General features: G+C 36.5%; 1 protein-coding gene across 2 annotated transcripts in view; it reads left to right on the top strand.

The window, feature by feature from the left end:
• Ascc3 (activating signal cointegrator 1 complex subunit 3) overlaps positions 1–15124 on the top strand; it is a 342822-nt gene that overhangs the window by 306485 nt on the left and 21213 nt on the right. For both annotated transcript variants that reach the window (XM_059272425.1, XM_059272426.1), the window contains exon 37: positions 2988–3212. In XM_059272425.1, the coding sequence (XP_059128408.1) occupies positions 2988–3212 (225 nt within the window). The remainder of the gene's footprint in view (positions 1–2987; positions 3213–15124) is intronic.

The raw sequence follows: 15124 nt of genomic DNA, 5'->3' as shown, positions 1-15124 counted from the left end.
GACTCATCAAAGTGAAATGAAGATGAAATAAACAGTTTAAACAGATCCATAGCCATAGTGCAGTGGTAATTAAAAATCTCCCACCTGAAAAAACCCCAGACGAGATGGATTCAGCACAGAATTCTCCCAGACCTTCAAAGAATTAATGGCCTTCTTTATGCATTGTCTTCATCTAAAATCCACTGTAGCTAGAGTTTTCCTGCCTGGCCCACAGTCAGGACAAATCTCTCTCACCTGCCTGGCCCACAGCCGCTCAGACCCAACCAAGTAAACACAGAGACATATTGCTTACAAACTGTATGGCCGTTTTTTAGCAGGCTTCTTGCTAACTGTTCTTATATCTTAAATTAATCCATTTCTATAAATCTATACCTTGCCATGTGTCTCGTGGCTTACCGGCATCTTCACATGCTGTTTGTCATCGTGGCGGCTGGCAGTGTCTCTGACTCAGCCTTCCACTTCCCAGCTTTATTCTCCTCCTTGTCCCGCCTATACTTCCTCCTGCCTAACTACTGGCCAATCAGTGTTTTATTTACTAACCAATCAGAGCAATACATTTGCCGTACAGAACATCCCACAGCAATCCACTATATATAGCCACTGTCCTGTTACAACTGATATTACCATGGCATATCTTTTTTATTCTCTCCTTTTACTTTCAGTATTATTCGTTTATTTATGTTGTATAAAGGCCACATGTAGCTGAGTCATGCATTATTGTTCAGGTAATCTTTGATTTTGATTATGGTTATTTAACCCATTTATACTTAATGTGATTGTTGATATGCCTTAGATTTAAATGTTTAATCTAACATGTTTGTCTTCTGGTATAAAAACATACTTTATACACCTCATCTATTCTTTGATATTTTTGTTTTTTGCATTTTGTTTTTGTAGTTTTTGGGGGAGGGGAACAGGCCATGTTTCTTAGATTATTTCCTACTTTAGTTGTAGTGGTTAGGATTTAAAATACATTTTTAGCTGAACAATCCTACCCTCAAATGATACTGTATTCCTTTATTAGTAATAAAAGAACCTTATCTTTCTATTTTTCTCCTACTAGAAAAAAATGCTTTTTAATCATCTAGTTTACTTTGTTTTATGTTAAAACTTCATTGCATACATAGTTTTTGTTTGGAATAATTGTCATTCTGTTCAGTATCTTTGTTAGTTCTATAGTCTGTTAGTTCCTTATCAGTTTCCATAGATGGTTATTCTCCTGTTACACTGTTTTCCTGCTTTATTTTGCTTGCCTGGTAATCATTAATTTCACCTTCAAGAATTTTTGTAAGCCTATAAATCTTTCTGAGCTTTGTTCTGGAATTTAGTTAATTTACTTGGAAGTATGTGATCTCTTATATCTTGCTTTTATGGTTTATGATTTTTTTAGGCAGATCCAGAGTAGTACTCACTGTACAGTTAATAAGACCATCCTGTCGCCTATGGACTGTGAATTTTTCTGCTCTGTGGGGTAGGAATAAAAATTAGGCAAGGTACTGTTTCAATGCGAGAAATCGTTCCTTGTAAAGTCTTGTAAAGTCAATGATTTTTTTTCTCCTAACTTTGGGTAATTTTCTAATATACATTCTCTAGACCAGTTTTTAATCAACATTCTTAACGCTGTGACCTTTTAATACAGTTCCTCAGGTTGTAGTGACCCCTCAACCATAAAATTATTTTCATTGCTACTTCATAACTGTTCTCCAACCTGAGAAAGGGTTGCCTAGACAGTATTCTGATGAAGACTCAAAGAGGAATTCCTGCTGATTTCTAGAACTCATGTGCACATGTTCTCCGCTCCCCCACCCCTGATGTGTAACTATTTTCTCTAGTACGGAATCATAACCTTTAGCTACCTTCATGTCTGTGGATTTACAACTCCATTTCAGTTCAGGGAGCCTTCTTGGTCTACTTGGATTGAGCCTTTCTGGACTACATCCTGGAAAGGCTCCATACTCTAAGCGAGGCAGTCGTAAGGCTCACCTAGTTTGCTTCCTAAGTATCAAGAGTTCCATGGTTAGTACCTTGAGAGTCACTGCTTTGTATGCTTCGTCCTTTCCCTGTTAACCAAATGATATCAAACCGTATGTAACATTACTCATCCCCATTGCCACAGATGGTATTGAACTTTCATAACCACAGCAATAGGCTGAATCTCAACTACACATTTGGAAAAATAAGATTTTTCTTTCACAAAAATATTCCAAGAAAGTAGATAAATCTGCTGTTAATAGAACAGGCTAATTCCATTTATAATGGCTTTGGTCTCTATTGTGTCAGTCATAAATACCTATAGTAGCTTCTAAAAAAATATCTCCAGTAGATTAGCATTTAGTACACAACAGTCTGATGATGAGTTTTTATTGACAATCCTGTTCTCTGCCCTTTGCTCCCCTCACTAGTCCTGTTCCTGACCCTTTTCCAGCACTGCTTTGTTTGTCCCACTCTTTGAAGATCAAAAGCCTCACTGTTTTCACAGAGCTTTTCCCGACCCTCTGAACAAAGCAGATTCTCCAAATTAAAAGAGTCTGTAGTACTCTGTTCTTAGCAGATCATAGCATTCATTGCACTTTATGGAATTGATTGTGGGAACACAGGTTCAGGTTGTTACCTGGTGTGGCCCCACTGTCATAGTAACATGTAACAACTAGTTGCTCCTCTATTAACTTTTTTACTTTTAAAAAACATGAGTATTCATGAATTTCAAATTTATTGTACATTATCTTTAGTTATGTATTAATGATAATATTAAATAAAACAAGATTTGAAGGGATATGGTTATTTGTGGTTTTTATAAATCATGTTTTAAACATCAGCAAGTAAAGTGTATTAATCACAGCTAGGGATGTGGCTGGAGAGGTACAGTGGCATGTACCTGGCACATGTATCTGGCATGTTCAATTCTCAGACCACAAAATAATATCAGTGAGAAGTGCATTAATTATTATGTTTTTGATTATTAAGTTGAAATTTGTCTTGTTTTACAGGATGCAGAAGAATACACAGACTTGCCAGTAAGACACAATGAGGACCATACAAACAGCGAATTGGCCAAATGTCTTCCCATTGAATTAAATCCTCATTCATTTGACAGTCCTCACACCAAAGCGCATCTCTTGCTTCAGGCACATCTCAGCCGAGCTATGCTGCCCTGCCCAGATTATGACACTGATACCAAAACGGTCTTAGACCAAGCTCTCAGAGTATGTCAGGTATGACAGACTTTCTTGTTATCCATATTTTAATTTTATTACATTTAAGACTTTTTTATTCTACCGTTGTTGAGAAACACCTGGTGAATCAAATTAGTACTTTTCTAAGGGAAAACAAATAAAAATATATTATAAAGTCAGTTTCAGTCAATTTTAACCAGAATGTATTGAAAGAGAAGTGTGTGCCAGGAGCATTACATGCATTGAGCATATAGTAATAAGACAGAAGAATCCATACTTTTATGACTCAAGATGGCAAAGGCTGAAAGTAAAAAAAATGTAAGTCAAGGCAAGTGTTATGGCACTCACCTATAATCCCAGCACTTCGGTAGCAAAGACAGGAGAATCTTGAGTTAGCAGCCAACCTGAGCTATATACAAAGTGGAGTCTACCCTGGCTACCTAGTGAAACTCTAAAATTGACGGAGGAAGGTGAAATCATAGAGCCTTGGGTGGGGTACGTTCTCCACACAGAAGCTGTGGTGATATTTTATTTGTACACCCCAATAAAGCTTTTCAGGAGATCAAAGGAAAAAGCCAGCCACTATATTAAACATAGAAGTCAGGCAATGGTAGCACACACTTTTAATCCTAGCATTCAGGAGGCAGAAATTCGTCCGGATCTCCATGAGTTCAAGGCCACACTGGGAACAGAGCCAGGCATGGTGAGACATGCCTTTAATTCTCAGCACTAGTTAACCATAGAGGTCTGGATGTCTGTACAAACAGACAAGAAGTGATGTAGCTGGGCAGAGAGAGGAAGTGAGATGCCAGGGCACAGAAAGGATGTAGGCATGAGTATACAGGAAGTAGCTCTCTCTTTGGCTGAGGATTTCCTAGTGGTAAGAACATGGCTGGCTTCTTTCTGCTTCTCTGATCTCTCAGTTTTTACCCCAATATCTGGCTCTGGGTTTCTTATTAATAAGACCATTTAGCAATTTGTCTTATAAGAAGCAATTACTGAAACTGTCCTGTAGGAAGCCACCTGGTCTAATTAGAAAATCAAAATGGCTACTGAAAAACATTGAAAAGAGATGGATAGAAACAGCACAAAAAGAGTAGAAGTGGAGATTGTGGAGAAAATAGGATCAGCCTATTCAGGGAGGAGCTAAAGCTTACTGTGGATTTTAGATTTCACTCTGAAGAGGGAAAGCGTTGGAGCACTGGTTCATTAGTGATATTAGTAATACCTATCAATATTCTCAAATATTCAGTACTTCATTTGAAGATAACAGTAGTACTCTCATGTTAATATAATTTTTATAAAAAAAAATAATTACTTTCTAAACCCACAAAAGAATAGTGAAAACGTTTTATATTTTGCAAAATGTTTTGATACCCAGTGTAATAAATGTCACCTAGACCCAATTATCTCCTTTTGCAATCAATATAAAGTATTTGTTGCAATGTTGTTTTATCGAAATTTATAAAGAAAATCTACCCTTGTTGTGATATAATTTAAAAGAAGAGTACTGTAACAACTTTTTCATATCATCATGAGCATTAAAGTAGAGTATAAAACCCTATCAATGAGGTTTCAATACCTTGAGTGCTCTAGAGTGAGTCAAGGAATGTTGAATAGTACAGGTGTGGTAGATGAGAACTGGTTGGATCCAAAAAGGTCCTTGAATAGCTTTTTTAAGAGCTGGCTGAATGAACAGGAATTTTTAGCAGGCAGGAGAAACTAAAGATGTATCTGTGATACAAGATAGAACCTGCCCACAGGGAAGCAGGTTTTGATGAAAGATGTGCAATGACAAGGTTGAATTATGAGAGATCTTGACTTTCTGAATTTTACATTTTTAAATATTCCTGTCATACAATATATAATTTTTAAAAGTGTTTGTAAAGGTACATTAAGTCTATCACTACAAGTACAATGACATTCTTTACATTGGTAAAGGTTCAAAAATGGCCTAGGACCTCTCAAACTAATTATAATTTGTAATAGTTCTATTGATAAATTATACACACACACACACACACACACACACACACACACACAGTACCTACACCTAGGAAAAGATCTAAGATGGCTCCACTGAGAGATTTTACAGCACCCATATCTGGGTGACAGCTTTAGTATGGTTTTTGTTTTCTGCTTTCTGCTTTTCTAAAATGCTTGAGTGTTTTATAAAGAAACTGTGACATTTTTATTATTCTTTGTTTGTTTTTTGGTTTTTGTTGTTGCAATTGTTTTGAGACAGGGTCTCTTGATGTAACCCTGGGCATCCTGTAGCTCACTATGTAGACCAGGCTGGCCTTAAAATCACAAAGATACACCTGCCTCTGACTCTCTACCTCTCTGCTTCTGATTCTGCCTCTGCCTGTCTACTGGGATAAAAAGCATGTGACACCACACCCAATACATTTTATTGTTCAAAAGTGTTACCATGTAAAATAAAGCATGGGGTATCAGAAATTCAGAGGGAAATAAGACTTTAACACATCACACTTTTGTGGCTAACACGTGATCTACCTCTGTAGAAAGACGATTTATCATTCCTCATTAGTCACGCTTTACAAGGTTAAAGTTCTGGGTTTTCAGCTGTGGCCCTGGATACTCATTTGTGTTTGCTATGGCTTTTTTTCATCCTTTCCACAAAGACAGTTAATGAACACTAGGGTCAGGAAGGCTTGCAGGAAAGGTACAGAATGAAGTACATTTTTATTCTTGCAAATGAATTGGTTAACACTATAGTTGTCACTTAATATCATGCACAAAATTTATCTTACATAACCAACTCAGTAAAACTTTCCTTTTCCATGTTCAGCCAAAGGAATCTGTTTCAGTGTAGGATCCCACATTTCATTTGTTACATCTCCTTAGTGTCCTTGGCTTTCTTAGCCATGATTTTGTAGTGCCCCACAATTTGAGCTTGCCAAGTGAGTGTTTCCTTGTGATTGCATTCATGTTCCATATTTTGGCAAGAATACCACAACAGAGATGTTTTGCCCTGTTGATGTATCACATTCAGGAGGTTCATGACAGGAATGCAGATTACCGATGATAGTAACTTTTACCACTTGAAATAGTGTCCACTACCCTCTACACTCTGAAACTTTGTTTTTTTCTCTAATAAATATCTTATAGGGAGTTGTGCTTAGGTTATACGAGTATCCTGTTTCTCATTACCTTTCCTAGATTTTTGTCAACATCCATTGCAGATACATACCTAATACAGTTAATACTCTTGTGGTTTTCTAATTCCATTATTCCTGGAAAAGTATGATAAGGAAGAATACTCTGCTCTCCCACATTTATTTTTCTGCATTTAAGCAAGTATACTTTCAAATTGCTTGTATTATTCTTTTGAGTAACATGTTTGCTATCATTATTTGCTTTCAAATTGTCCCAGTTTGTCTGGTAAAAGCCATTCAGGCCTCTGTCTGAATCTTTCACATTATCCTGCTGTGGTTTCTTGTGGTTTAGTCTGAAATCTGGGTGCTTGCAGCACTTCCTTATCACTTTGTTGAGTGTCTGTTTCTAGGCTCTTTATATAGACAAAACGAGAATTCTAATGATGTTCACACACATATCTATGATCATTTGTCCTTCTGTGTATCTGAAAAACTTCGATATTTATCATCGGATACCCACACTTTCAACCTCACACCAAAAATTAATTGTAGTTTTTCTCCTTTTTAAATGTATAGCTCCTTTATCATTTAAGAAATATCTGTTGATCATTAATAAAAATGTATTAGCTTGGCTTCTCTGTTTCCAAATGCTCCTGATGTAGTTAAAGAATTGCTAACCCTTATTCTTGCAAAATCCATGCTTTCAGCCTCATTGAGAGCTATGTGCAACTCAGTTTGTCTTAGGAGGTCTTTGCTTTGTATACTTACACACACAGAGATACATGCCTGCCTAGGTTTTTTTTTTCTTTTATTAATTTTTATCATCTTGTTTTATGACCTTTTTGATTTAATAATTTATATCATTTGATATTGTTTACAAGCATAATTTATGGTACCTGGATCATATTTCTTCACTTCAAATTCCTTAGAATATTTAATGGTCTTAAATGCTTAACTTGGCCTTCTAGAACCCACCTGGAAGCTTCTTAGCCTGAATCTTTTCATTCCTGCAATTGGTTTGCAATACTATGATAAAAGTAAACCAGGAAAGGGAAGGAGTATTAGGTATTGGAAATGTGGAGAACAAGTCAGGTTGCTAATGTTCCTGTGATTGATCGGCAGTTCTGATTTTTCACTCTTTTCCCATTTGATGTAGGATAGATGCTCTGACTCTTAGAAAGCATTGAGTTCAAGCCTTTTTCCAAGCTGTAGCCCTTCTGGCTGTTTGAAAATTATATTACTGCTCACATGGCACCTGAACATGCTCATGCAGTCTATGGTTTGGACTCAGTACCAGCAGCTTTACCTATAAATTTCCTCTGCTCCTCTGCTGCCAAGAGCAAGGGGTTTAACTTCTGGTGTCTATCAAAGTAGCACAAGTGGAGCCTTCCTAATAAATATAAAGGAAAACACCTAGAAGGCTCAAGAAAGTAGGTGTACCTTCATCTTCTCAATCTAAGATGCTCTCCATCATCATAGTAATTTACTACTAAAGGGATTTTTGTGCCTTTTGTTTCATAGAAGCATATCTTTTATTTGAGCCATTCTTTAGATTATGAAAACTGTAGCCAGATTAACAGTGTTTGGGGAAGTTTTTCACCAAAGAAAATAGAGTTGCAATAACAGAAATTCTCCTGGATTCAAGCCGGAAAATATAATGCAGCCTTGTTTTTTTTTTTTCCATCATATTCAGTTACAAATTACATATCAAAGTTATTCTGTATGTGTGCAAATTTGTTTTTTTTTTTCGGCTGGCTTTTTGTCATAGTTTTTTTTCTTTTAATATTTTACTATTATTGACATTTACATCAATTATAACAAAAGTAAAAATTACTCTATATACTCTAGTTCTTAAAAATAGGTTAAAAGATTCTAATTTGTTAATTGTGTTATTATGGAATTAGTTGGCCGTGGCTTCACCTTTGAAACCCTGTTCTTGATCATGCTAACTATAAAATGTAATAAATGATACTGTGTAGCATGTATTCTGATTGTTCTTAATAATAAAAACCCAGAGTCAGATAGAGGGGTAAATGCTGAAAGATCAGAGAGACAAAGGAACAAGCCACAACCACTTCTTACCTCTACCAAATCCTCAGACTAGAAGGGCCAAGCTCCTGTCTCTATCCTGCCTTATTACTTTCTCTCTCCCCCGACCCAGCCATATCACTTCCAGTTTCCTCCTCCCAAGTGCTGAGACTAAAGGTGTGTGCCTCCCAAGTACTGAGATCAAAGGCATGTGTATGCCACCACTGCCTGGCCTCTAGTAGCTAGCATTCTGATCTCCAGGCAAGCTTTATTTGTTAGAACACAAACAAAATATCACCACAACACTGAGAAGAGGTTCTTGAGCTTTGTGTTCCTGCTCTGTGTTGTAGCTGATGTACTCAGTCACAGACACCATTGAAGAAAACTGATTTTATCCCTCCTAGCAGCTATCAGTTGTCAGTAGTTTCTTGAATAGAGATAGGGACTCTGCATATTTCCCCTTCTGCATGCTGGGATTTTCTCTAGTTTGAACTTATCAATTCTTTTCTTTTTTCTTTTCTTTTCTTTCCATAGTTCTTGTGTGTGGTGTCATGGTGTCTGTGAGTTCATATGAGAATAAAACCTGTTGTGTTTGGAAAATACTGTTTCTTTTGAGTCATCCATCACTTCTGGCTCTTAGAACCTTTAAGCCTCCTCTTCTGCATAGATCCCTGAACCTTGAGAAGGGAAAGGTGTGATACAGATATCCCATTTAGGGCTGAGTACTTCAAAGTCTTTTACTCTGTGTGTGTTGTCCAATTGCCGTCTGCTGCAAAAAGCTGCTGTGATAAGGATTCAGCGGTGTTCTCTGTGTGTATAGCAATATGTCATTAGGAGTTGTGCCACTGCTGTCCTACTGGGCATCTCTTGCAGGCAGGTCACTGTTGTAGCTTACAGGGTTCTTAGCTGAACAAGATCAATGATTATGTTTCTCTTCTAATAACATGTATATCCCCTTCCAGCACTGTGAATGTTAGTAGGGGGTGAAGCTTCTAGTTGGGCACCGGCTCAATTTCTCCAACTCTGGTAACTCAGTAAGTGATGTCTTCAACAGTGTTTACTATCAGATTGTGGAAGATAACCAATAACATTGTCAATAGCCTGTAATGTTTCATTGGGTGTCTGTGCTTTGGCCAGTGATTCAAAAAAAAGCAACCCATGCCTAGTATTGAGATTTTTTTTTTTTTTTTTGAAGTATATGGTGTCTGGTTCTGGCACTTTTTCCCATTATTTTTTAAATCTGTTTAAATTTCATTTATATATGTATATATTTTAGGAATCTTCTACAATAGATTTACATATGGCTTTTCAAAGACCTTTAGTTTAGTTGTCCTTTCTGGTATTCCCTCTACTCTGCCCTCCCATTACCCTCTCCAGTTAACCCTCCTCTTCTAATTTCTCCTTTATCCCTTTATAATGCTATAGTTTATTTTCTCTTGGAAGATCTCCTCCTTCCTTGCCCTTTACTAGCTACATTCTAGTTCTTTGTAGGTCTGGGTTACTTCACTTATGATGATTGTTTCAACCTTCATCCATTTACATGCATATCATAATTTCATTCTTAATAGCTGAATAACATTCCATTGTGTAAATGTACCACGTTTTCCTTCTCCATTCATCAGTTTATAGCCATCTAGGCTGTTTCCAATTTCAGGCTATTATGAATAGAGCAGCATTAAATGGATGAGCAAGTGTCTCTGTAGTAGAATGTAGAGTCCTTTGGGTCTATGCCCAAGAGTGGTATACCTGGATCTTATGGTAGATCTGTTTTCAGATTTAAAAAAAAAAAAAATACTAATAATTTTAACCAACTGCATAAATAGAGGAAGGGAACATGTAGTTGTTTTGGAATGACATACCTTTCTCTATTTAGATAAGTTCTTGAATTTGCAAAAACAAATCTTTAAAAGTTCATTGACGCAGTTGGGTTGTTGAGCCTAAAGATCAAAATAATAATGACTTTTTTATAACAACTTCTGATAAGATAAATGTATACCACATATCAATGACTCTGTATTTTCTATAACTCACGTTAATTCTGAAAGCACAACATTTCATCTTCAATCTATTTTTTTCCTTTTTGTTTTCTTTTCTTGATCTGGTACAGGGTCTAATCTAGCCTAATGAGGTGGGTCTCTGACTTAGACCAGACATGAGCCTAAAGTCCTCATTCTCTAGCTTCCACCTTAGAAGTGGCAAAGATCACATTACAGGCTTACGTGCCTCCACTAATCTATTGTTAGAGGTTGCAGTGGATCAAACTTCGAACCTCTAGTATGTTGTGGCCAGTGCACTACCCACTATGCTGTATCCCCAGCTTCACTGTTGTTAAATATGCTAACGAAGAAACAATACATATGTTTCTGTAAGTATGTGTCCATATGTTCGAGTATGTGAAGAGGAGGGAATAAAATATGAGTTACATTCTGTACCACAAAAGGGAAACATAGGAAAAAAGAACAATTTTGAATGAAAGATAGTATAACTGTAAATGTGCTAGATTTCATTAGTAAATGATTCATTCATGTTGTGGAGGTTACATGTAAAAATATTTGATTCTCAAAGAATCAAATACCATAAAGGAAAGTGGGTGTGTTTACCTCATGTTCACTAGCATGGGATTGGTGAGTGGGAGTATATTGAAAAATGTCACAATCGTCTGAATGAGTGGAGTTTAGTCTTTTAGAGCCAAGCACAATTAGCAGTGAAAGTAGTCCAGGTATTACCAAGATTAAATAGGAAGTACTTGGTATAATCCTTAATCCAATACTTGCAAGAATGTTTTGATATTACAAATGTTAGGTGAATCTGCTGTATTCTTAGTTAAATCCTTTCAAATGTTAAATGCTTCTAATTAGACAAAATGAGATTTTTCTTTAAGTAGGTAGCACAATAAGTTTCAGAAGATCTCTCCAGATCATTTTGATAAAGTAAGGTAAGTAGCTTATATGTAAACAATATGTCTGCTTTGCAGGTCTGTGTCAGGGAATGCTAACACTATAGGAGGGTTTCATAGCTGAGTTATACTATTAACTTCTAATAGCTGTAACATTGCTGACTGGGAAGATGACTAGGCCACGGTGTGGCATGCAGGAGATACCTGTTCATCACGAACAAATAAAATAAATATTTTGGGTTTTTTCTTTCTAGTTGTTTAATAGGAGATGGTAGGAAGAGTAGATTTGTGTGTGTGTGTGTGTGTGTGTGTGTGTGTGCGTGCGCAAGTTTTCCCACAACTTAAAAGATTTTTTGCTGCCAAATTTTGAATTGTCTACCAATACATGTAGTCCATTTACTATAAACATTTTCATGTGACCTTATCAAACTCATAAGAGACCTGGGTGGGGTCTAATTCAGGCTACTTTCTTGCCCAGATGGCCAAGGGCCCCTTCTTTCTGTAGAAGCTTGGTGAAATCTTGCTAAGGATTTAAAGCAAATCAATCTACATGAACTTAATCCTTAATGATTTATTCTTCCAAATGAAAATACCCACACTTCAGTGAACATTCAGTCCAGATAGTCAGAGCTTCATCTTAACTCTTCAGTACATTGACCAAAATCACCTAAAACAAAGCATCATCCTTGCTAGGGATGCAGCAGAGCCAGTGGGCTCAGCAGTTCCAAAACTAATACAACTCTATATGTTTTGTGGTGTTACACACCTTTATTTACTCCTGTAAATTTACAAGCAATCTCCCTTCAGAGACTATAATATAATTTGCAAGGCTGTTTCCTCCTGGGTGACTTGCCTGTAAGCTTTCGTATGGCAGCTCAGGGATGGTTTATTGACAGTGTGGTGCTGTTGTAAAGGATCCTTCTATCCCCAGTTCCTCTCCTCACACTCACATAACAACCCTTCTCCCGGTTGGGGCTTTAGGAAATGAGTAATGCTTAACCCATTTGTGTGATCAATTCACTTAAGCAGCTACTGTGAAATGTTAATCACAACTTTAATTTGTACTGCATTAGCATTTTGATTAACTTGTAGGCTTGCTAGGACACTTGAAGCGCTTTTACTCATAGTTACAGCTCGGAAATGACTTTTTGATTAATTAAGTTTGTTAGACAGCAGCTGAGCTTCCTGAATGCTAACCTTCTGGGGGTCAAAGTTTAGGAGAAAGTTATTATGAACAACTGTTGCTACTGAAAAAGATCTTATAAATGTACTTTCAGCATTTTAATTATTGACAAAAATATTGTAGTCTTACTTCACAGGACCTGAACCTTTAAATGAGTGTTCCTTTCTCTCCAGAAAGCTACTCTCAGGGGTCTTCCTGTCCTTGCAAAACTTCCAGGAGCTCTGAGCTAAGCAATGGGCTTGCTCACAGTCTATCATATTGAGCTCCTACAATGAGTTTCCAGTTATGTTTGTTTGGAGTGTTTTTTATTATTTTCCTATACTTTTCATTTGAGAATAGTTTACATTTTCAAGGAAGGTTGTCTAAAACCTTACTGCTCTAAATATTTTCAATGTAGTCTAATCTTGGAAGCTCAGTGGAATCAGGCCTGGTTAGTGCTTGAATGGGAGACTTCCAGAAAAGGTTACATAGAGTTCATGGGTGTCCTGAGACTAGTGTTCCTCTTATAATAGCATCACACATGTGTTAGTGCAATATAGTTACTATAATTAATAAGTTTATACTCATATGTTATTATTAGCCAAAATCCATAATTATTTAGGGCTCTTTAATATTTACTTGCTAATTTTTTTCTATTCATACTGTCTTTCAGGATACTACATAAACTAGCCTGACTTTCTTGTCTTTCTTGACCTGTCTTAGCTATGATAGTTTCTCAGACTTTGGTTTTATCATCTTTCTGTAGTTATTTGCATTCCAGTGATACTCCCCTATTAACTTTGTTTCTCTACATTAATGTAATTTTCTCTTATTTGGGGTAAAATAAATCTTTAAAATCCAAGAAGAGAATTTTATCTTTATATTATTTAATTTGGGCAGAAGTGGCAATGTCACCTGCCACTTCAGCTATTGTCCTGGTGATAAGTTAATATGCATGTGATCTCTTTATAATCAATAGATACAGTAAGAGAAATAGTGGAACAGAGGAAGGATTTCTCACTGGGAGAAAGAATCAAGGAAAAGATGAGGTCTACCAGAGTGCTGCATCAAAAGCATATGGCTGGAACATCACATGCCAGATTCTGCACACTTTGAGCCCAGATTTCTGAAAATTAATTTTTGGTTTGGGGAGAAATTTTTAATCGTAGAGTTTTCCTTTACTATTCTGTTTCATTGGTTTTCTTGCAATAAATTGAAATTGACTTAATTGTATTAGTGCTCACTGTTAAGTTTGATTTTTTTTTTATTATTTTACTCCAGAATGAATTCTGTTTCAAAAAATAATGCCTGAATAGCTGATGTTTAGATACAGCTACATGGATTAAAGCTAATTCACGTTTTGTTTTCAAAACTTGTATTGACAAAATTTATTAATAGAGACAGTAATTATTTAATTATATCATTTTGTTTAAATTCAATGTTCATTTTCTATGTGTGGGAAAGAAGAGATGTGAGTCAACTAGAATCCTCTTTGAAATAAGACAGCATATGTGTATGTAAGTAAGCAGAGGTAGTGGAGTTTCATGGAGTGAGCACAGGTCTGAAATTGGAAAAACAAGATTAATCCTTACCTCCATCACTCTTATGTATGTTATTTCATAGTCACTGACCTGCAACATTCTCTTTCCCTGTCTCACAGTTGCTATTGGTAAGGATTAAATTAGGTTATCTGTGAAAATGTTTTATAATCTGTATGCTAATGTACAAATATTTTCATCATATGTTTGCACACAGTATAACTTTATATATAATTTACTGTTTTGGTATTTTCACAATAATTGAAGATTTCTATTACTTGATAAATTTATATATTCACTGTTTAAAGTATAATTTGCAGTCATAGAAGATGATAAGAAAAATATTATTAGATTTGGATAAATCAGTCCTTCATGCCACAAGAAACTTACTGGGTTTTCACTGTTAAGATCAAACTTGAGAAGCCTAGGGATTTCTGAGATGGATGTGTATAGTAAATGTTGAGGATGTGAGGTCTGTCCATACCCTAAAGCATGCCTTCAACTAAACAGATTTTCTTGTAGAGATCATTCCTTCTGCTTTCCTTTACCTTCGCATGCCAGAAGTCCTTGAGGATGAAATGCCTCTAGGTGTATACTCTCTCTTTCCTGAGGTTTGCCTCTGTTTCATCTTCTTTCCAGTCTTGCTCCCTCACTCAGACATAGGCCGACACAGACTAGTTCATTCTCCTCTACTCTCCTCTGAAATTCATGCTGAGTAGTTCTTGTCCTACAGAGATAAAAGCTAGCCTCCTGTTGTCTCTCCAACCATTTCCTTCTAGGGAGCCAGCTTCTGCTAGAAATCCATTAGGTGTCTTTTGTTAACTGTTTCCTAAACTCTTTTTCCCTACCTTCCTCAAATAGAGTTCATTAGTGCCAGTTTGCCATCTTGAGCCCCATCATAGTGGCTTCAATAGATGGCTTTTTAGACAGCATAATCCTCTGCAACCCATACTTTGATCAATGTCAAACTGCCTCACCCAGCACCAGCATGGTCACCACTTGAGTCTCCTCTCTCACACTATCTTTATTGGTCAACTGGACTGAGCATTTCTGGTACTATCATCAGGAATCTTTTCTCCCCTTCCTATTCTATTAATTTACTCCCTGTCCCCTTATGATTGTACTCAAAGTAGCCACTTTAACACTAGTGTCAGAATGTGCTAAAATCTCATGCTGCCATGGGTAACTATGAACAGGAACTATGAATT

The sequence above is a fragment of the Peromyscus eremicus genome, chromosome 8b (assembly GCF_949786415.1).
Source record: "Peromyscus eremicus chromosome 8b, PerEre_H2_v1, whole genome shotgun sequence".
NCBI classification, from domain to species: Eukaryota; Metazoa; Chordata; class Mammalia; order Rodentia; family Cricetidae; genus Peromyscus; species Peromyscus eremicus.
Note: the sequence above shows the minus strand (reverse complement) of the source record. Positions and strands in the feature narration are given on the sequence as shown.